At 37.8% G+C, this 24,327-nt stretch overlaps 1 protein-coding gene across 4 annotated transcripts in view; it reads right to left on the reverse strand.

Moving 5' to 3' along the window:
- Nucleotides 1-1,018: 1,018 nt before the first annotated feature.
- The window catches only part of WAC (WW domain containing adaptor with coiled-coil), a 56,150-nt gene continuing 32,841 nt past the window's right edge, over nucleotides 1,019-24,327 (reverse strand). For 3 of the 4 annotated variants that reach the window (XM_053990803.1, XM_053990783.1, XM_053990813.1), the window contains exons 8-14: nucleotides 18,190-18,435; nucleotides 16,152-16,274; nucleotides 15,016-15,164; nucleotides 11,536-11,654; nucleotides 6,718-6,904; nucleotides 3,504-3,631; nucleotides 1,019-1,154 (exon numbers count right to left, since the gene is read on the reverse strand). In XM_053990803.1, the coding sequence (XP_053846778.1) occupies nucleotides 1,085-1,154; nucleotides 3,504-3,631; nucleotides 6,718-6,904; nucleotides 11,536-11,654; nucleotides 15,016-15,164; nucleotides 16,152-16,274; nucleotides 18,190-18,435 (1,022 nt within the window). In that variant the 3' untranslated portion in view covers nucleotides 1,019-1,084. The remainder of the gene's footprint in view (nucleotides 1,155-3,503; nucleotides 3,632-6,717; nucleotides 6,905-11,535; nucleotides 11,655-15,015; nucleotides 15,165-16,151; nucleotides 16,275-18,189; nucleotides 18,436-24,327) is intronic. The other variant, XM_053990793.1, reaches the window with a different exon arrangement.

Below are 24,327 nucleotides of genomic sequence, written 5' to 3' on the forward strand. Positions count from 1 at the left end.
GAGGAATTATTTAAGTACAAAAATGTTCAACAAGAACAGTTCTAATAAAGAATCCCCAAAAAGACCAAATTTTAATGTGTTGACCAAAGGAAATGAAAACCAGTGTTTCTTTGCTTTAACATGTTTATTACAACAGATACAATTCACATCTGACTAGCTTTTTTTTTTTCCTCTTTCCCCTCCCACAACCATGTTAACATGTTCATTGGGCTATTTCCTTATATTTGAGCAAGTAATGTACTTTCAGCACACATGCCCAGCAGTACTCTAAGTCCATTCTTACAGGGTGCAAATGGAAATACGTTTCAATAATTTATACAAACAAGTGGGTTATGCTCAATCACTGCAATTTTAAGCTACTGTACACAGGAATGAAAAGATTATAGAAAAAGTGCCATAGCAACAGTGCCTTAAGAAAAGAGAAAATTAGAAGCATTAAAAAGCTGATAAAATCAGATTTAGGATTTCATGGGGAAATGGAACACAGAAGATGAAAAACATTTCTCTGTAAAACAGAAATGGAGAAGCACTGCTCTCGACTCGGTGCAAGTGTGGAAACAGTTGTTTCATGGTATTTTGTACATTGCCCAAACTGTTGCAGCCTTAGACACAAATCGCCTGGCGCTTGCATTGAATTTTAGGAAATGAAAAATTTCTGAATGATAAATTAACTAAAAAAAAAAAAAAAGAAAAAAAAAAAAAAAAAAAAAAAGAGAAAAAAAAAGAAAGCTAATTTTGCAGACAGGTTTACATGTAAGAGGCTAGGTATTTAGCCACCTCAGCATTGATTAGTTTTGGATGTCTAAGCTCTGATACACATGGCTTCCCATGGCTTCACTCTACAAAATATATTTACAACGTGAAGAATACATCTACAAGAAATCTACATTTCAAGGGTTTTACAAATCATTCTTGTATCTTTCCCCTGAATTTGACTCCCTCCTGTCCCCTTCCCCATGTCATCTTTTTTTTCTGCCCAGCTCAACGGTCCAAAGTCTACGCAAATGCAGCTCAAAAGTGTTAAGACTGGGCATCAGTTTAATAGTTCCTGTACTCAAAACCATGTGCAATTGTTTACAATTTTTCACACCATGAAGGAATTCTGATTCTTTAGCTTTTCAAGTTCTTTAATTTGTTGCCTCAAAAATAGTATCCTGCAAGAGAAAATAAATGAATTAGTATAAACATTTCCATTATACAGATGTACTAAATAAGCATCTACACAAGTCCTTCTACAATTTCAGTGAAAGATACCAACTTCCTTAGCCCCATTAAAAAATTCAGATATCAAGTTAATACCCAATCTGTTCAATAACCAACAGTCTTATGCAGATACACAAAGGCCTGGTGCGTTTGACACTTTAGTTCAAAAAATGAAGTTGCTGTATTTCTATTATGACTGATACACAGTTGTGTTTAGGTCTGCTCTTCACTCGAATGTAGCTCCCAGAAAAAGCAGGACACTGGCAAATAAGCCAAGTAACTGAATAATCTGGAGAGCAGCATTATGCCTGTGTCACACAGTTTTCCAGATGATGAAACAACCTAAAGCGCTTTTTTTTAAAAAAAATGTGAGTTTTCTTCTCACGTGCTTTTTTAAAAGTATTTGGCTCTATGGCTAATGGTAGTCTCTACTTATGGTAAGCTCCAATCTCAAAAACATTTGAAGCATCATTAAGGGCCATCTAAGATAAAATGCTGTAAGTACACCTTGCTTAAAAATAAATTATACTTCTTATATCTTCTTATATCACAACTTCTTATATCTTTTTTTCTCTTCTTCTGAACTGATGTAAGTAATTACCATGACTAACAAACATCTGGTTCACAGGACTGTCTCCCAGAATTTTTAACGAACATTTTGAAACAACTTTTCATGATGCTGAAGTGCAATGCAAACATATCAGCAAAATAAGAAAATACTCAGGGAGAATTTAAGTTTTATATAAATATTCTATGAAGGCTGAAGCAACTTTAATCAATGCAGAAAAAGAAAAAAATCAGCACTTTTGTGGAACACTTTACAAATATGTGCCCAGTTAATTAAAAATTAATTTTCTACTGAAAAGTAGGTCGAAAACAATATATTTATATAGAGACACCGAAAAGATAACATTTAGCTTCAAGGCATGGGCATATAAAATATATCAGTCAATGTAAAGTGCCTTTTCACATGCTGTCAGTTATGATTCAAACAATATATGTGCTTTATCTAGAGATGAAGTTCCTTCTTGGAAGAAATTTAAGTAGCACTCTTCTGTGCAAAAGTACAGAAATAGTATCATCATTTAAATGTGTTGATTTTGATAATCCCATCCTTTGTGAAAGCCTCCCCCATCAACTTGGTTACTTATGCCTTGTATTCCACATCTTTGGGATTGCAGCAAAAATAAAAGATACATGTTACTATAGGCTCAAAGTCATAATAATAATTATCCATTGACAGTTTAAGCATTCAAAGTATACAAGAAAGAAGGTACTATTTAATGAGCTGAACAATGACATTTGACAAGTTATTTCAGATCAAATGTGCAGAGACAAATGACACCTTAGGAAATTAAAACTGTAAGAAACCAAGCTGTTCATTAAATAAACTACAGAAATAATTAATGTAGTGAAGTTATGAAATAAAGCTTCAGAAAGAATGGGTATTTTCAATTCTTTATCAGGAAAGGTTTACAAATATATTACAGTCTGCTTCTAAAGGATTGTTTCACTATCTGCCAAAATGCAAGAGCTTCAAGAATAAATTGAGCAATTTTAAAAGTGTGCCAAGACAATTAAGGTGGCTTCAAATATTAAGTCAGAAGCATTGTATTCAAACTGTAGTATGACTTAGTAGTTGGGATAACATAATTGAAAGAGGAAACAAGATGAAAGCAGATAAAAAATCATGACTATTGGTGAATATTTTGAGCATGTATTTTATGATTACAGTTTCCAATCTTGCACAAAACTATTCAAAAGCCTGGCTGTGCATCACTGAAGTGATACAGAAGACACCTGCTATCACTGACTTAAGAAGCAAAATCTACTTTGTTATAAGCAAACATTAATTTTTCCTTCACTTGTGATGTAAATTACACCTGTTCAAACCTGCTCTGGCTTTAGACCTATTGAATTTCTCATATAAACTGTAGTGTTTCAGATCAGGATAAACTGTGCAGATGTGTACCTATGTGATCTATGCATTACATATGGGCTGATACTCTAGAAGCATGCTGAAATATTGTGAGTTCATCAGTTCTTTTTAATGCACTAAGGTTTCTGCAAAGATATTTTTTTTTTCTCTCCAAGTAAAAGTAGATACAGAAATTACATATCTGGTTCTGTTTAGTGGGGAGAAACAGGCAGAATGTACACAGGGAAGACAGCTTGCAAACATGGCAAGTACTGGTGTACTTATAAAGTCATCAGTAAACAGAACTCATGCAAAATAATGCAAGTATGGAAGTTCTAATAACACCCTAAAAATTGAAAATAAGCACAGAGCACACACTTACCTTTGCTCACGCAAAGTTGCTTGAATTTCACATACTCGAACTAAAGACCTTAAATTCTTTAATTCAGTACAAATTTCTGACATATGCACACTTCCCATGTTATGGGCTTCCTCACGTAATCTTGATGCCTGCAGTGGTTAAACAAAGGTTAGGATTTTGAATCATGCATTGGAAAAAACTGGCACTAGCCAGAGAATTGCTGGATTGGTGTTTCTTGAAACAGCAAAGCACTCTAATTTCAAAAGGGAATATTATATCAGAAGCACATTAAGTTCTCTACAAAAGCCCATTCTGAATCACAAATAAACAACACTGCTGCCCAGAAACTTTCTAACCTACGCCTATGCTAAGGCAGGGCTAGTTTAGACTTTCTTGATCCTAAAGGTTTACCCGACCATCTTGAAAGACAGTACATGAGGGCTTGCAGTTTCTAAAATAACTTTTTCAAGTAGTTCGAAGTCTCCAGCCATTATTCCAATGGCAGACTTAAACTTCCCATCTAATTAAGCCTTACTGACAAAAATAACTGAATGCCATCTTTTTTCTAGCTACCTTCTACCTGACAAAAAAAACTTTGCAACCCTCTTCAGGTGTTCTCTAACAGACCAACTCCATTACTTTAATATTCCCACTCAGTCAGCTGGAGATAAGCAGAAGTGTAAATTTAAAGAGCATGACCTATCCAATTCCCAATTTGTGCATTTCTTTAAGTGTCATCACTATATTGGATATGACTCTAGAGAACTCCTCAACAGCACGAAGGAGACCAGTGTAATTATCTGAGGCCCTGTGTATTTCACTGCATTAAGGAACAGGACTTCTTTCAAGTGGCACATGGAAAAATTGTTTAAAAATACAGCCTTCTCTGCAGCATTACTGTTTAGCAATGCTATTTATCCTCTGCTACACCGGGTCTAGCTGGGATGGAATGAATTCTCTTCACAGAGAAGAGAATGGTGCCACATGGTGTCAAGTTTTAAATCTGTGACCAAGCCAGTGCTGACAACATAGTAACGTTTTAGCTATTTCTAAGCAGACCGTATCCAACATCAAGGGTTTCTCCCTTTTTCTCTCTGACCCTTCCTCCACCCACCAAATACACTTTGTGGTGGACAACAGGCAGTGAGGGAACAAAACTGGGACAGCTGACCCGAACTGACCTCAGGGATATTCCATACTATACATGTGTCATGCTCAGCAGTAAAACTGGGGGACAGTGTTCCAGGGTTGCCATGGCTCAGGGACTGGTGGTGCACTGGCTGGCTGGTAGTGACTGCTTCTGCATTACTTCCCCCCCCCCCCCCCAACCCTTTTACTCTTTGACCTGCTTTTATCTCAACTCCCGAGTCTTCTCACTTTTGCCTAATTGTTTCCCCTATCCAACTGGGGCAGAGTGAGCAAGTGGCTGTGTGGTGCTTAGCTGCCTACTGGAATTCATGCACATCTGCTTAGGTACTTGTACACTTAATTTTCCTTCCCAAAAATAATGTTATTTAGCACAGGTCTTCATCAACTTTTGGCACTTCTCCAGTTCAAAGCAGCATTTTGTGTTCTAATTACCTACTTAAAAGTTTTTGTTTCTGGAGTTTATTAACATCCAGGAGTACCCTGGTCTCCACTAGGATATAACTGCCCATGTCTTCTCTGCACAACTCCAGTTACTGAATTGTTTTTCAGTTTCCCATATTAGTTCCCAAGTGCTTTCTGTGAGTTCTGTGAGGTGATTGCTGTAATTCAAGAATGTTTTAGCTATTAACTATTGCACAGTACACTTCTTCAATTCTAACTGCTTTCGCACATACCTGTCCTGACTCTTCTAATTTATTTACTTACTTATTTTTCGGTTTACTCCAGCATGTGCTCTTCCGCCTTAAGTTCAAATTACACTATATATCTGGCAGCTATCTGAAGAAACCAAGGCAGTGGATTTTTAGTCTCTCCACTTTGATCTATCTTATTTTCTTCACAATGTACTGCACCTATACTTTCATTCACTTTCATATAAAATATCTCAAGTGCCTCAAGTGCTACTATTCAAAACTGTCTATGAACAAAACCACCATGTAAAATCATCTGAAATAGCAGACAGGACAAACCAGCATGTAGCACAAAGGGAGAAGTACCCAACTGAGTACATGACTGCCTAGCATTAGCTGAGTTTTTTGATCTCTTTATTACCAACAAGGGAAAAAGACCCCCAAAACCTATGCACTGCATAAATCTGTTTCCTATATTAAGATACTTGTGAATTCAGTACACAGGTAAGTGCCTGTGCTACACCATTTCCTTCAAGACACTCCACAGCAATGCCTCAGCGTTTGACTCAGTACAGGTTGGTAATGTCTTAAAACTGACTTTAACAAATCAGTGAAAAGAAGCAAGAACCCTAACAGGGTCTGAGTTTAAACTGTGCTTGTGAGAGTCATCTCGCAAGTTACCACCCAAAAGTTTCCGGTGTGGAATTGTGCCAGCACGCAACAACTCTTCAAAAGACCAAAGTAAACTAGGCTAGGTAAGATTATTACCCCAAACAGATTGCATCAGATAAGGCTGCCTGTGGAAATAACTTAACTAGATTCAATAACCAATATGGTTCCTTTGAGTAATACATTGCAAGAGGCTGACATGCATCCAGTTTCCTTGTACTACTACAACAGAACAGGCTTCATGCAGTTAGCTATAATATATGGATGGCAGTTCGACTGGATTTTCCATTATGTAAAAATAGCCCAAATTCAGTCTGAGTACTCTACATCAATTTACAAACAAGGCAGAGTTTCTTTTTCACTGTGCAGAACTAACATGTCAGTAACTAAAATCGTAAAGTAGTCTCAAGTAGTTTAACTGCACCTAATTTATAACATTTCCCACGTAACCAAAATATCATTATGAAAAAATATGTTGAACTATATGTTCTCTTTAAATTTCAACAAAACTTTAGGAGTAAGAAAATAGTTATGAGGATAGCTATTCATCTGCAGGAATTTCAAAGCACTGACACTTCAAGTGAGACTGAAAATACCCAGCCACTGAAAGGTAAACACATGTAAAACCAGCAGGTCTGGCCTACTCTCTCTTTCTTCTCTTCTGTCTGAGGACAAGCGTAAGGGTTTTAATAATTTTAATTCCTAGAAAAAGCAAGATGCGTAAGAAACCCAAATTTTAAGCTACATATTATGCACTCTCACAGGTAACAAAGCATAGGAGCACTCACCTGCTTTTCTGCGTGATCTGCAGGCCAGCCTTGAACATGCTTTATAAGGTTTTCATTGAAGTGTGCTGCTAGCGTAGGTGTTAATGAACATGTGGGTCGTACAGATGTATTTTGTGGTGCAGGTGTTGAGTTTGATGCACTACTGCTAGAGGTATGATTTGGACCTGGAGATGGACTTCTTTGACTACTAGAAGAAAGAATTAAAAAAAGCAAGTGAGCATTTAAAAACATATGCAAACCTGTAGAGAAATGAACACTGAAATTGCTTCCAGGCACAAAAATACATAAAGTGTTCAAACCACAAGTAAACACTTCTGGTAGACCAAACCTGTGCTACCTTTCTACAAACCTCTAACTTTAATTGGAACTGAGTGCTACAATGTAATAGGAGGATTCTGCGGTTTGGTAGGGTTTTGTGTTTGTCTGGTTTTTAACTCTGAGAGCTGTTCAAGAGATACAAGCTAGCCCTAAATGGTGTTAGATAGAAAAAAATATATATATTTACGTTCCTCCTTCGAACAGCTGCAAACCTAAGATTTTCAGTAATGATGTATCAGATGGTAGGCAAACAGGTTTATTCATAAGAGGTTTGCCAGAATAATCATTAAGAACAATGCCCGATGTCCTGATCTGAAAATACAGCCATATGGAATTTGAGCAGTTTACTACTCATGTCAAAACACAATCTATATGGTTTTGTGACACTGTACATCTTTACTGAATGCACTCAGAACAGAAGCATCACAGGAGCAGCGTGTTTGTAGCCACCAAACCTGACTGCTTTACTGGAACATACTCAGCACAACAGTGACGGTATCTCACAGTTAAATGTTCTTTGGCACTACATGTAATGAGAAATAGTAGCACTAATTGTGTAAGTGAAACTCTCCCACTGGCAGAAGCTTTTCAGCACAGGCCATCATTTCAGTCTATTTCTTAAAACTTTATATCACCTGCAGGCAAGAAGAAAGTATTATGAAGGAGAACTAAATTTTAAAGGACTTCTGATTCATCATCTAACCTGTCAGTCCCCTTGAAGACTGAAAACAGCCTTACATAATGCAACTATCCGTCTAGTCCAATGCCCAGACACCCTAATCAACTCAAACTTGCAAAGAATTACAGCATTAAGAATTACTGCCAACAAATTGGATGTCTGACTGGACCTGCTGGAATAAAGCCAGAGAGTCACCAAGCCAACAAAAGGGATGAAGCACTTCTCCTATAAAAAAGGCAATTCCTCCCCTCTTTTCAGAGCTTATGAGATTCACAGTATCTGGAGCACTGTGTAGTGGGAAGCCTAAAACCTGACAAGAATTAAACTGCTGTAGCAAAGGAATGTGGCAGAGGACCACACAGGCAACTAAGGGGCTGAAGCACATGCTGTATCAGAAGAAGCTCAAAGTTTATTCAGTCTGGAAAACAGAAGGCTGAAGGGAAGGGGACTGAGGAATCTTTTTGCAGATTTTTACTAGTTTTGGGGAGAACAGACTCTTTTCAGAGATGCACAGTGATAGCACAAGAGGCAGAGACAAGCTGAAACAAGGGAAATTCTAATTAGACATGAGAAAAAAGAATCACCATAAGGGCAGTCAAACATCAGAAGATGATATTCTGAGATATTAAAAAAAAAATCACCTAACTTAATGCCCTTAGCAATTCAAATTTGTCAGTCCTACTCTAAGTTGGGACCAAAGTAGACTGCAGCTAGAATTCTGTTCCAAAGTAAATTATTCTAAGTTTCAATGTATTCATTTAGCATCAGCATAGTGATGGTGCAGAGACAGGCTACTTTTATTAATTAAGTAGAATTCAGGCATAACTTTATTTACTCCTTAGTTCTACTAGAATTAAATTTCCCTCTATGACTTGCCTCCTCTTCATTTATTAGCCTGTCTTCTCCTACTTCATGAGTAAAAATCACTCTAACACATCAGAAATGTTTCAAGAAAATAAATAAATAAAATCTGTGGGCTTCTCAAAAATAAAGCTGTATCTTAATTATGACTAAAACATACTGTCACAAAATATCTTAGGCACTGCTGTGTTAGCAGTAGGGGGAGCTACGAATGCAGCAATGACTGCTTCAAACTACCACAGCATTTTTAAATGCTTCACTGAAGGGAAATACTTGCCTTAGCTGAGAAGACTGACTATGCCACAAATAACACAATGCCTCCAGAGAGGCAAAAATATCTGTATCAAGGGTACAAGAACATGATGGTTCTGAAATATACTACTACAAACGTCAGAATTTTACAACCTACAAAAAATACAATGAAATACCTCCCTTCACAGCACTTTCCCAAGGTAAAAGAAAAATTTTCTCAGTCCTTTCTGAAAACAGAAAGAAACTATCAACCTGATGAAACTATTAATTATGGAAGCATTAATTTAGTTTCATTTTAAAAGCAGCCATAATTGATAGTGTGCCTTTGGAATAATCTCTAACAGACTCACTGTATGCCTGCACTGTGTTAATTTCCCAACTTAAATGGCTGAAATGTTCACTTCTTGAAAGTTAACAATAGCTACTCAGGTTTTCTCACACAGTGTTTCCACCCCAACAAGTCAAAAAAAATTTTTACCTCTATTTACTTAAAACTTTTAATAAGCCAAGGAAATGCAGTTGTGATGAACTTCCGCTCAATTAATCAATATTTAGGCTGGAGAAAAATGCAACCTTAATTCACAGAGCTAAAAAAATTTTGGCCCATCTGACTACAGTTCAGTTTGCTAAATTGTTGTTCACTCCTATGAAAGTAAAATTTGCTCCCAAGAGCAATTCCCAATCCAAACGACTGCTTTCACCTACAAAGGAATCATCTGTTCCCTATCAGAATCAGAATTCAGGCATACTGCCTGGACACAGCAAATCTTTTGCAGGTAAGTAAATCAATATTTGAACTGGTCCACTTTCATTCAACTCCACTGCACTCAGTAGAAGAAAATACCAGTCACACAGGTTTTTCCAAGTCACCTATTCCTTAATCTTTCACTTGTGAACGAGACACTTCCAAAGCAAACTGAAATTGCATGAACTCACGATACACAATACAGCAGAGTATTAACATGTATTAATTTGAGAGACACAGGATACTGAACAATACTAACATTGTCTCAGCATCTTTCACCCTGGCCTGCACCCTGCCTCCTGCCATGGGAATGTGCTACCTGCACAACGCTCCCACTTCAGCAGTGCTGGGGCAAACTCCACCAAAACACTGATGCCAAATGGAGCAATGGTTTGCAGAGAGACAGCAGATCCCTAAACTCACTGTAGGTAAGGGTCACGCCAGAGTACAAAGTCATGTAACCCAAAGGAAGGGTGAGGTATGGATTAGCAGGCCAAATGCCCAGCAGTATCAATTCACACAGACTCTAAGCCATGGTAAAGGTTTTCAACAATAAGACTATCTTTCATAAGATTTCCTGTGCAGAGAGGGTGATGAGTGAAGAACAAAAGGGCCTGCGACTTAAGAGCTGTCCCCCAAAACCTCACCACTCCTCATAAAAAAGCTTAGCTTGCTGCAAAGTGTAATTTTATCTTTGGTACTGTAATTTAGAAAGATTTAAATAGCACCATTCATAATTACTAGGGAATGGAGGTGGACACTTTGCCTTTTCTCCTAAAAGAGAAAAATGAGTTATAGGCTTATAATCTGACAAAGCTTAGAATCAAGTGCCTGTAAAATAGCCTACATTAAAAACTCAAAACTTCTGACTTGCTTGCGTCTGTACCCTCAAACCTGACAATACTCCAGAGTCTCCAGTAAAGCCAGCTTCTGGGACAGGACTGCCAAGCACACAACAGAAAATCCAGTCCCCCAGAAAACATCAAAACATAAATCACTTCTCCCCACAAAACCAGCCAAAACCAACAAAGAAAACAAAAGTCCCCTTTGTTATTAGTCCCAGAAGGGCAGATAAAAGGACCTCACTATTTTACGATCTGGAAAGCACTACCATGTGTAGCTTCAAATATGCTGACAATGAATGAGTATTGGGTTTTGGTTTTTTGTTTCTTTTTTTAATACCATACCACACAACACACCTTATTCAACTACTCTAAAAATCCAGCTATTAAGAACTGTAGATTTACAGAACCTCTAAAAAAGTCAGCTTCTTCCTACCACAGTTCTATACCATGACTCCATCACACATCTGACATGACTCATGACACATCTTTGGTTACAGCCCCTGGAACCAATATGACAAAATGCAGAGCATCTGACACTATGAAGAGTCCATCTTCCCAAAAGAAAAATTTCAAAGATACAGAATCTAAACCCACCTTGTAAATCAATGGTTAAATGATGGTATCATGCAACTTCATCTTAATAAGTTGCAATGTTGACAAAAAAAGTCTGGCCAAGGAAAGGTATTTGTGAAATTTACTTAATTTTTAATGTTTTTCATTAGAGCAGCAAAATCACCTGACAAACTAAAAAATCATGCTAATTTCAAAATCAAATTACACTACAGCAAGACACTACAAACATCTAACACTAAGCAAATCACAGATTCTGTAACTGCACAGAGACAGAAACTTCAAACTCTGAAATCACAATACAAGGAATCACTTATAAAATTGACACCAGAGTGACAGAACACAACTATGAGTTCCGTTTTGCTTCTGTGAGAATGGTCTAATGGAGAATCTACCACATTAAATATGTAACAAAGGTACTTAGCTGCATCATCTCAGTAGCAGCAGTTAAATATAGCAGCAGTTCAATAAACTGGCCAAAGGGAGTCCACTAACTGCAACATATACAACATACATTGAATGCAGAAGAGAGAAGCATTTCAATATACCTTGAACGCTGAAGACTTCGTGGAGAGGCAGGTTCATGACCTGCCTGCTTGTCAGCTATTACTGGCTGCTGAGGTGCTGCCTGGGAAGCTGGTCCTTGTTTAACACCTGGAGTAGCAACCTACAAAGTTCAAAATTTCATTAGAATTCCTCCACAGTAAAGAGCAAGTGTAAGAAACAGAGAAAACCAAGGAAATTACAGTTTCAACACCTGTGGGGTTTTTTTTGATACAAGGGCTTTTGCTGATACAATTTTTATTAACTTCACAAGGTGTTCCTTAAAAAAAAAAATTCTAGTTCCACAGCTGTGAAAGATTTTTTTTTTACTAAGAATAGGTTATTAATAGACATAACAGAAGCAAATTTAGACCCATGTGACTTGTCAAAATATTGCAAGCTTATATTATTCCTGACTGTATCTTCCATCTGAGCACTAAGCTCATTTTCAACCACAGAAGAGTTGCTCATTACCCAAATAAAATCTTCATGTACAAACTTAAGGGTTCCCTACTTGAAAATACATTACACAGTGTCAAGGACATAATTACATCACAAGCATATTAAAAACATCTCTATCAAAAATGGAAAAGAAAATCTAAAGCATATTTATCAGTTTACTCTACCTTTTCTCTACGTTCTAAACTCACGGGTGACTAAAAAATAGTCATCAGTACCTTCCTGCTTTTCCTCTGTAGTACACATTCAATGCAAGATGTTAAGATACATGCAGTAAGATACAGTCTTTTCTGTGAATTTCTGAACTATGTCAGGATGAGAAGTTTGGGAATACAGTAATGTCTGATTTACAGCAAATGAAGTTCAAGATACTTCATCTTGCCCAATGCTTTGCATACATCAGTCAATTTTGGAGTATGTACCAGAGAGGTTAAGCATCAAAATTTATCCTCCACAAAATCAAGCTAACAATTTTAAAAGAAAAGGGAGAGAGCAAAGAAAAAATGGCTTCTAGGGATCCATAAAGACAAAAAACCCCAAATTATCTGGATTGTCTGGCATTTGCTGACTTCACGTTAGTGTAGATTACTAACTAGTAGTCACCTGAACCTCCAGAAATTCTCTATTTCAGAAACACACTTCTGTGAAACAAACCACAGATGGTAAGTCAGACACTACCTGCGAAAGTAAACTCAAGACATAACTTGATTCATTTAAATATGCAGGGGGGGGGTTCTTAATGCAAATTCAAACTCTAATATGTCTAGGAGGAAAAGTCACCTTTTAAAATTATCATTAAAAATTAAATGTGCTCTTTCTGGGTTCTAGATTAATAGGCATATACTAAATAAGTCTGAGTAGCACATGAAAAGCCCATGGTACTAAAAGGAAAAAGCAAGATAATTTTAAGATCACTCTGCTGTTGAACTAAACATAACTATATAGTTCAGAAGGGTGAAAGAGTAGCAGATCGTAAACTGATTTATGAGAACAGACTACACAGGTACCTTTATGAAATGTATGACATGAAAAACTTTGCTGTTAATGCCTGCATTTTGCTCAGCCTGTGAGCAGACATTAAACCACCAAGGCTGTTCAAACAGAACAATTTCAAAAGGGAAGTCCATCAGTAGTAACGGAATCATGCTGCAGATCCAAACTGGTAAAGTAACCAGCTCCTTGGCTGGTAAAAATAACCAAGAAAAAAGGACCGTGAAGAATAAGTGGGATTTGTAAAATAAATGAACCACAAAACCTCTCAACTATTCCATGTTTTCCAAGTGTTTCAAAAACTGTAAATACATATACCAGAACCAGAAAAACAGTAAGGGCTAAATAAATTCAAAAAACAAACAAACCAACCAACCAAAAGCAACATTCTCACTGAGCTTGACAAGACTGTGTAAAGTGCTTTACACAACCCCTTTGAAGAAATTCTGAACAGTTTCTGATCACACAATACAGGCACAGATAAAAGGCAAAAGGTGACCCCCAGGCTCCTGGAGTCTGTGACCCCCGAGCTGCCACAGCACCTGCACAGACAGACACAGCAGCTTCAGTCTGAAAGCACTGCTGACATGTTCAAGCAGTCCTCAACAACAGTTCTGTGCCAATGGCACTACTGTGCCACAGCCAGCTCAAATACCTGTGCATCTGGAACTGGCAGGGCCAGTTCTGCTTTGTCTGCTCTAAGCCCATGTTCTCTAAAACCAAGTGTGTCCTGGCACTGTACCACATCTTGATTAGGCATAATTTACCTCAAACTGTACAACTGGACAAGCTTAGCCTGACTCACATATCCGACGGGCTGCTAAAACAGACATGCTCACACCAGAGCTAGCACCACCTAAATTCTACCATCTCGTGGAAATGAGTTACACAAATAAATACAAGAACTGCCAGTTCTTTTTTTATTGAACTGGCAAAGTGTCTGGTGCAGAACCAAAATTCGTTACTTCTGGGACTAGCAATCAATCTCTGGGTTGTAGAGACCAGAAGAGATGTACTTCCAGGTATCGACAGTACACAACTTAAGAAGATTCTTTTTCATACCTCAGGATTTGGAAGTATCAAATATCTCAATCCTGCTATTTGATAATTTCATTACTTGCCACCTAGGTATGGGATGTGAACAGAGATTGAGGATGCAATCCAGGGGCAGAAAACAAGGTAACAACCAGTACTGGTAAACACATGAAGCTTTGCAATTCATTGTATCACTGTCAATCAAAAGAAACTGGGAAAATCACTTGGTTTTCTTTGCACCCATGAAAAAAATCTGATGAAGGAACATGGGGCATGTTGAATATAATGAGGAATGCAATGTGTTCTCCTGAAGAGGAAAGTATTGCTCAAAGGCATCCAAGACATTAGAGGTTCGATTGTGAGCAGAAAATTGAGAAAAAGACACCTCAGCTAAGCAGGGGTGGTGATAGAGAAGACAGATTTTAGGAAGGTGGGGGTGTCTCACCCCACTACAGTCATGCTTCTCAGGAGCTTCAATTTACATTTCCTAGTCACTGATCCAATGAAGGAATTCTGAATGAACAGAAGTGAGGGGGCAGGAAGGGAAAGGAACATTATGTTATTGATCTGTAAACACCTAGAACATTTCTAAATGAAATCTGAGACTATTTCAAGTTAATTTCCCCAAAAAGTTCTCTCCCATTCTAAACATCTTTTATTGGGTAAGTCTAAATAATTGTATCAGTTGTTGCCTGTGAAGTATGCTTTTGTTTCTATTTAAATATGCTAGAATACCAATGCATTGGTAATATCTCCAGACAGTATCTGAAGCCAGCATAAGAATTTCCTCAAGAAAAGTAAACTAGAGATCATGCTGGAGCTGCACTGCCAACATACAGTCCAGTAGTTGCTTTTCAGTTGTTTGCTTCTATTGGGAAAGATAGCATACATGTTTTATTATCCTACATACAACTGTTAGCACATGGATATATAGGAACAACATTTAATATTATGTATAATGGCTTCTTACTACAATATGGCATAAATCAAAAGGAGCTTACCTTCTGCTGGGATGATACTGGTGGCGTAGTCATCAAAGGTTTAAGTGGAACAGTGTTAGTCTGTGGCGTGCTTATCCTTGGAGACACGTATGATCTTGGTGATGAGGCATCAGATGTTAAAGACATTGGAGACTGATTAGATGGCTGAGCTGTAAAGGAAAAAAATTGCTTTTAATAAAACCATGTCCTATCATAAATGCAAATTAGATTTTCTTTTGGTACTTTGGAATATGCTGTATTAGGTGATACAGAAACATGTTCAATGTGAACAAAGATAACAATCTAATGTTCAACAACAATCCTAGCTAAGGAACTGTATTTCCCTCAAACTCCCCACTTCTAAAATTTCAGGGGAGGGGAAAGAGAAGAAGCTATTAGGAAATGCTTTTTACACATGAAGAGACTAAATCATATGTGACTCCTATTTTAGAGTGCTCAACTTGATTTAACCAAAAGAAAGCATGAACAGCTTATACAGAAACCTATTCATCCATTCTAGGTATATACCAACAGTTCCCCACCCATGGTTAAAAATTACCATTAATACTGCTTACCTACTCAGTACAATGACTGCATTTATTGTTTTCGTTTAAGTTTCTAAACTTAAGTTTTAAAGTTTTTTTTTATTAAGTTACAAGCCAGAACATACTGAAAATACCTGAAAAAGTATGTTGCCTGGAAGATGAAAAAAAAAGCCCCCCACCAGACAGAGGAAATTTTCTTTTAAAAATTTAAAGCCTCCCCCAAAGGCCACAGTTGCACAGTACTACAAGATGGGTATTGAAGTAAGGAAGAGTTGTGTTTTATACTGTTAAATAACACCTAATTACAGTCCAGAATAAATTGAGAGGGTCTCACAGAAGTTTCACATTATTCATGTAGAATTTCTTAACATACAAAGAAAATCCCAAAAGGTGAGACAGAGAAGCATGTTTACTTAGTAGTGTGTCAGGTTCCTGCTCCTCAATAATCATTTTTTATCCTATCTCTGGAAAAAGAAGTCATTTCACATTCTCCACACCCTGTGGCCAAAGATATGACAAAAGACAGATTCCACAACTGTATCAGCCTTTTTAAAACGTTGTGTAACAAATATACATAAGTGAAAAAAAAAAAAACAAAAAAACTCTGAATACCTTGCGTAGACAGTTGTGCAGCTTGAGAAATTAGGGAGGTGATATTGAAAGCAGATGGTCCAGCAGTAAGAATTTTATGGAGTATAGACTGCAGAGAGGCTTGTGTCACAGCTGCTGTTAGAACTGAAAACAAACATTCTGTTTTACTGACAATTCTAGAACACCACTTTAAACTGTTGAAACTGGCCAATTATATTTAAGGTACATTTTCCTTCAGATTTATTTCCCATATCTACCATGACTAAAGATCCATCTGAATTGTTTTTCAGTTACTCGATTTCAAGTTGACTTGGAATGTCTAGCAGGTCCTTTCTTTAGTAGTTTTAAGACATACACTTAAAAAAATTCTTTTAAAAAATAATGTCAAGTCTTCTGCTTGACCTTATGGATCAGTAATAATTCTTGTAAACAGCAAGAAAAAATTTGTTCAATTTGCTACTTAGTAAGCAGAATGTGTGTGAAGTTTTTTTAAATTACAATACTTTTTTAAAAAAGCAAAAAGCAGAATCACTTCAACTCACTAAATGAGACTGGGGGTAGATTTCATGTTCAAGACGAAGACAAATCTCTTTCAGGTTAAAAATCTATGTTTCTTCTTACTAATAAAAAAACCCTTATCTGTTCTGGGTTTAGGTGTCCTATGTCATCCCCCCACACCCCCTCTAAAAAAACCAGTAACTTTTAACCATTTTAAAACTGCACAATACAGGAAGAGCTTCTTGCAGCATGAGATGACAACACCCTGAACTATGAGCTTCTGAACTAACCTTTCCAAAAAGGTCTACAAGCTCTGTGGGATACTTCCTGAATGTACCTTCCAGCCATGCATACTCCTGAAAAAACTGACTCACCAGGCACAAGCACAGAATAACCCTGAACTGTGTGCACAGTAAGGGCAGCCCTGCTATGCAAGGTGAAGTCACTCTGCTCACATGGACACAGCCAGGCCCTCATGCCATCAGAACAATTCTGAACACTCTTGTTCCAAGACATACACACAGCTTCTGCTCATACAGCAAGAGAAAATTACTAGAAATTTCACTGGGCAGCCTTTTAATAGAATACAATTGGAGCTGAGTGGACCTTTCATTTTTCAACATAACCATAACACTAATTTTTTTCAATCCAACCCAGTGCACTACAGTTTTAAAGACTTCTCCCTGCACAGGAAAAAGAAAACAGTGACCTACTCACTTATTAGTATGAAGACAGAATATTTGCTGATTAAAAGGAAGCAATTCACCACTTTTTCTGATAAATAACTGCAAGGTACAGAATATTTTGTACATATTTTCACTTACTGGATTTGCACTTTCGGAAAGTTAAAGACAATTAACTCTCAGCACTCAATGCAAATGTTTTACTTCCTATTTAAATCAGTGATCCATGCACAAGAAGCAAACAAAAAATCCTACACCATTTTATCTGCAACCTGTCACACACAGACACATTAGATAAAACTGCATTCGAAATGCATCAATTCTACCTGCTCTTGCAGCAAAAGGCACTATAGGAAAGTGATAAACTGACTTCTAACAACCTACGCCACCGTAACAAAAATCTAAGGGACACACGGATTAAATGTACAAAATTTCACTGGCTAGTAAAGTTACTGATACACTACCTGTATTCAGAGAGGCTTTCTTTGTTATGCTAAACAAAAAAGTTATTAGGCAACAAGATTGAAGAACCCCTAGAAGTTTCACAATTTGCAACACACGTTAATAGAACAGCAGGACAAACTACAGAAAACAAAGAACAGTGCACAAAACAAAAGAACAAAGAGCTCTAACGAAATTTTGTGCAACAGACAAATGCTGATATAGTGATTACATCACCAGTTTCATTTACACTGCTCATGTACATCAACATTTATTAATTTGAAAACCTTAAATGTTGAGAAGGTTTAACAGAAAAAAAACCCACAGAAGTCTTCACTTTTCAATTAAAATAAGGTTTTCATTTACTACAGCCTGGTATCCAATAATATACTAATGAATGTAAATGAGAGATTACATGAACTTTAAAGAATCCTTACCTTCATTGATTTTGGATATATCTACGCTAGAATTATTAAGCTGCAAGGTGGCTTGCAGAGCAGGCAGCAGCTGTCGAAGGAGATTTGGGTCCTGAAGTAATGGAGGAATTGGTGATTGTGGGATAGGTGAAACAGGAACTGTAGGAGCAGATGAAGCAGGCGCAGAAGTTGGATTCAGTCCAGAAGCAGAAGATGTAGAAGGAGTTGTGCAAGAATGGGATACAGACTTGTCCACAGATGCAGACTCTGAACAGGAGACAGACAGTATTTTTCATTTTCCCCAATACAACCTGACAACTCACTAGTACAATACTAAAATTCTGAAGATCAAATGCCTAACTATCATTTTAAGAAAAAAACTCACAACATTAATAGAACAAAAATTGAAGATAGCAGATTTCTGATGCAATTTATGCTACTGAACTTAGTATTTATTATGAGCACACACACGCAACTTTTCCATTTCAAGATACTGGATGAAAAGCAGTCAGTATCAAAAATGGGCCATTTTTTCCCTTAACTTTTATGGCATATGTGGGCCAAAAATCCCTTACTGATCACCTACACTCATATTCTAAATTTTTACTTATGATCTCAATCTTTCTTTGGAAAATATGCTATGAACAAAAACCTTATAGCCCACAGATTTTGCATATAGGCTACTGTGTCAAATTTGATGGGAGGGTATAAGCCATGCTTCATTTATGAAGAGACCAGTGCAAGAAGCCACAAATATAAGTCTATTTTACAAAATCCTGCTACACTGCTGAGGACTTAGAAAGGATAATGAGCTGTACTAGAAATGTAAAACAGTGCTGTTAACATCCCCACAGCAGAGTGGAAAAATATCTAAAAATGTATCTGCCCATAATTAATTTTTAACTTGTCAGCTTCTTCTGAAGCACTAAGACCTATATCCTTTATTTTATTAATACGATTTTAGGAAATATTACCACTTATTCTCCAAAGAAATACATAGTACTTAAATACAATTATACTATATGGCAATTTGTTCTGATTAATATGAGTTAATTAATTTTAAATATGACTTCCACTTAACAGAAAGTTGTTCCTCCATTCCAATATGGTGAGAAATCTCTGCAATGGAATTATTTCAACCTACTATAGGTGTACCATCAGTCACTTCAAATATCCTTCCTTTAAGAAACCTGGACCATCATATTTCAATCTTTGCTCCCCCTTCTCTCATCCTCATTAAACCCTCAGAGACTCCTGCCCACAAAGTCAGTCAAGACTAATGCATCTATAGCACCAAAGAAGTTGGATGCAGAGCATAAAGCTATGGATCCAAGATCTCATGCAGGATGTTTGCCCAGAGTAATGAAGATACGAATTTTAAAGCAACCTCAAACCGGGCAGAGAATGTCAACATGGATATTCTACATTTCAGGCAAAAGTCTCAAAGTTTTTTCAAAAAATTGGGAAAACGGGCTGGGAAGCTTTTTTTACTTTAAGGGTGTGATTTTTTATTTGGAAAAATGGTCAAAGTAAGATGATGCTGACTTTATTAGTAAAGAAGTGAGATGGTCTGATTTGCTTTACTACACCAGAATAAAATGTTACAGAATTTCTAACAGCTTTCGTATTCCAATAACCTTAACTGCAACTTCCAAGACTAATTTGGAGAAGAACCCTAAAAAAACAAACAAAAAATTATGGAAGTGAGTAATGATGTGTAAATCTTATCACTAAGATTTCTAATCTCACTGGGAAGAGGGTTTCTGCTTCCATGCTGTTACAGTAAAAATAGCTTATAAAGGTCACAAATACTCCAGAAAACTTTTTCCAGACACGTAGCTGAGAAATCTGTACCAGAAAAAAAAAAAACCTGCTTAAGAATCTGAATTTGAAAGCTGGCAAGGATGCAACAGCCAGGACACAAAGACATACTTTGGAGTTTCAGGCAATCTTCTGAAAAAGATGTGCCCCTATCTAGTTACAATCTCCTCAGAGTTGGTAGCAATGTATCTGTGAAGGGACCTGGTCATTTGGCCAGGAGCTTTTTTAAGAACAACTTTAAAAGGGACAAAGGGGTTACAAAGATTGAAGATGGGGAAAAAAGAAAAACCTGTTACGAAGTTTCTGTAGGGTTTTCAGTAACATGAACTAGGACAGCTGATTAGGTATTAGTTACCATAAAACACTAAGTCATTAGTAAAAGTTTTTGTTATAAAGTATTGCATCTTCTGTTATAGCTTCAAAGTAAACACTAAGACAATTGCAGGTCAAGACATATCCAACAAACAAGACTCTTATCATACTAAACAAAACCATGTGAAGTTGAAATTGAACTTCGATCTGTCACAGTCCAAATAAGATCAACAAACACTGGCAGACAAAAGCAAGGGAAATAAGCACAATGGGGCACATTAGTACTTACATGTACAAGCCTGCTACCTACAGTTTTGAGAACCTTACCAGAAAAACAACCATTAAAAAACACCAAAACACAAAACACCCTCATTTCAAAATGAAACAATACTGCAACTGCTAGCATTAATTTAAAAACATATTTAATGTATTTAGGTTTGTCTTCACAGTTAAGTTAAGTAGAGAAGCAACTCACTACTGTTTTATTTTTTCATGTAAGCAAATATCTAACCCTCACACCACACCACCATACCAAACAGCTGGAAGTGCTTTTCACCCATGCTGCAGTTCTGAACAGAAAATACACTGAATCAAAGGCAAACTTAAGCTAACAATGCAGTTAAAATAAACCTTACATCCACCCAGTCCTGGTGGGGATAAGGTTTATTTTATTCACTTTATTTACTTATTTCTTGAATAACAGAACTCAAAACATGTCACGCAAAACCACTGAATACCATGAGGTCTGTAAAACTACTTTAGTTTGAGTTTTTATGCTCTAAAAATGCACACTGAATTGCATCAACACAATACAGTCAAGTTATCTCTTTCAGACAATATGGAGACACTATTTCACATAGCTGTACTACTGCAGGTATTTTAAGTATAAGTTAAAATGTATCTGTTAAAGGTATTTTTGTACAATCACCCTATTAAACCTAGAGAAAGGATACAAAGCAAGGATAACACCTAATGCTAACATTCCAATATTCTGCGATGTTTAGCAACTCAAAAACAAAACACTAAATGTTATACTAGATTGCATCTCTATGATTATGACTACCTACACATACATCAAATTAGAACTGTTATTTAACATCATAGAGATTGTAGAATAAAATGACTGTTCAAAGCATCATTGCATTAAACAAATTATTATTAATTAAATCCAAGTTATAAACCTGTTTCTGCCAAAAAAAAAAAAAAAAAACCCCAAAAAAAAAAACCCAACCAAACACAAACCTATAAAAATATTGATAGAAATTCGAGTACTTCTTGTATGTATTAAGTAGCTATGCTGGTTCTGGCCAGGACAAGGTTAATTTTTGGAGTAGCCAGAGGGGTTGGGTTATTCTATACCACCTCACTTCACTGCCAGGGGCAGGGGTAATGGAGTTGTTATCCAGTTGGCATAACGTGAATTGTCTCTCTTGCACACTTTTTTATTAATATTGTTGCTGTTAGTGTTCATTTCTTATTTCATTGCTGATTCCAGTAAATTTTTCTTATCTCAACCTGCAATCTTTTCCTTTTGTGCCTCCAATTCTCCTCTCTAGCCTGTCACAGGGGAGAGAGAGGAGGAAGCAGTGAATGAACAGTGCATGGGGAACACCGACCATAAACCTCAATAGCTTTAGTTGGCGCTCAATGGGGTACAAAAGGTTGAAATAATCAGACCTGACCAGAGCGGTTTGAAACAAATTTGACTGAAGCATTTGTTGTACTGGGCAGGGAGTCAATGTCACAATGTTTTTTGGTCTGTCCACAGGGTTGTGGCACCTAACTCTGTAGAGATATTCCTGTATACGCCATTTGTGCCCATTTTTTTCATAACAGGGAGAGTGAGGGATCAGGATTGCTGTGTTGCTGAATTGTGGGAGACCAGTTTATGACATGTGGGGCAATGAGGGTCATTTGGGATGTGTGTTCAGTAATGCTCTATTACCTTTCCTTTGGGGCCTACCTCTGGGAGTCCATTAAATTGTACCTATTCTGTGGGGAACAGGGGCATTTAATTTTCCCCAGCTTTTTATGCCCTTTGTCACTTTCAGGCCTATTAAACCAGCTTTTGAGAATTTTGTCTTTCCTTTGGTTGTTAAGAAAAGCATGGTCTTGTTGTTATGTCTCTTGAGTACAGTCTGTACCACATTTAGAGTCAGTGTGGCCCACACCATGTTTAGAATCCAGAGAGACATTTCTAAGGAGGGCTGCTCCATGGGTGAGTTGTCACAAATGGCAGGAATGCCAGAGAAAATAGGTCAGTTGTGGGGGAAATTCTCTGCTTCAATGGCTGGGAAGTTCACCCCTGAACAACTACAGGATCCTGATAGAGCAACAGTATATTTTCAAGGAGGATGGTATGACAGCTCCAGAGGGGAGGAAATCATTGCAGTGTGTTGGACGCTGGCTATTCTTTAGCAGACATAGCTCAGTAGTAGACAGTCCCTCAGGGAGAACAGGAGGAAAACAAACAGGCACTGAGACCACTCAAACAGCAGCTGAACCATAGGATGAATCTGTGCCAGGAGCAGTTGCCCTACACATAAGAAGAAATCCAAGATCAAATCAGTTCAGTTAGTGAGGGACGAAGAGGAAGTAGAACCCTCACAAAAGCAGGAGGAGGAAGGGCCAAAGACAATTACCCAATCCCTATCCCTGAGTGAGTTGTGAGATATGCAGGAAGATTTCAGCTGCCAGTCAAATGAACTCCTGGTGATCTAGCTCCTCCAATGCTGGGGTATCATGGCCCATGATATTAAACTAGATGGCAGTGAAGCCAAGCAACTGGGATCCCTGTCCTGGGACATGGGCATTGAAAAGGGAATTGGGAAGAAGACAAACTCTCAGCCTTTGGAGGTGACTCCTGTCATGCCGGAGGGAAGGTATTGGCTCAAGGACAATCTAGTAGTGCACTCCAGCAGGTAGAATGCCATGGGAAAAATGTATCCAGTATGTGAATCAGATGTGCTGGAGGTAATCTACAGAGATTCAAATAACAAGCAGTCTCCTGCAGATTCAGATCAGGTCCACTGCACACAGCCCATGTGGCAGAAGTTTGTAGAGAGCATGTCACTGTCATACTGGTATTAATGTCTAGAGAAGGAGAAACAAACCGTACTTCATGTGACTACCCAACTCCAGCAATATGAAGATCATCTTGACCCACACCTTGGCTGTGGAGACTGTCCAAGACTTTGGACAGACTTGAAAAAGTCAGTGAGGAAATGTCCCATGCCCTGCCAGTACAGACCGAAGTCTCTACTATTGGGAGCAAGCACTCCCCTGCTCAAGAGAGAAGACATACACAAGGCAACCTGTGTTTTTTCTGTGAGCAAAATAGAGGACACGAGGAACTGGGATGGAAAAATCCACCTCTACCCTAGCAGTATGGGTATGTGAGCTGAATGCTTGGAAGAACAACAGGAAATTCCTCACAGACAAATGCCACTTCAGTTTTCAGTGGACAAGTCTCAGACAGAAGAGGTGATGTTACTTCTGATCTTCTAGAAGGGACCTCCAGTTCATATTTACAAGGAGTGAGCAATGAGAACTATGACCAGGACTAAAGGGGCCCTGCCCCCTGCCAGATGAGGGAAAGGGACAATCAGATCTATTGACCCAGTGGATTGTATAACTGGATCCAATGGGCTGGCACATCAGACCCACAAGAGTGTAAGGCTTTAGTTGACACCAGCACACAATGTACCCTGATGCCATCAAGATACATAGGGGCAGAATCCATCTGGATTTCTGGGGTGACAGGGGTATCTCAACAGCTGACTGTACTGGAAGCTAAGTGAATTTGACTGGGAATGAATGGCAAACCCACTGTGACTGACCCAGAAGCACCATGCATCCTTGGCATAGATTACCTTCAGGAGAGGGTATTTCAAGGACCCAAAAGGGCATTGCTGGGCATTTGGGACAGATGCTCTAGAGACAGAGGAAATTAGACAGCTGAATACCTTGCCTGGTCTGTCAGAGGACTCTTCTGTTCTGGTTGAGCTGAAGAACAACAGGTACCCA

Source organism: Vidua macroura, chromosome 1 (assembly GCF_024509145.1).
Source record: "Vidua macroura isolate BioBank_ID:100142 chromosome 1, ASM2450914v1, whole genome shotgun sequence".
Taxonomy (NCBI): domain Eukaryota; kingdom Metazoa; phylum Chordata; class Aves; order Passeriformes; family Viduidae; genus Vidua; species Vidua macroura.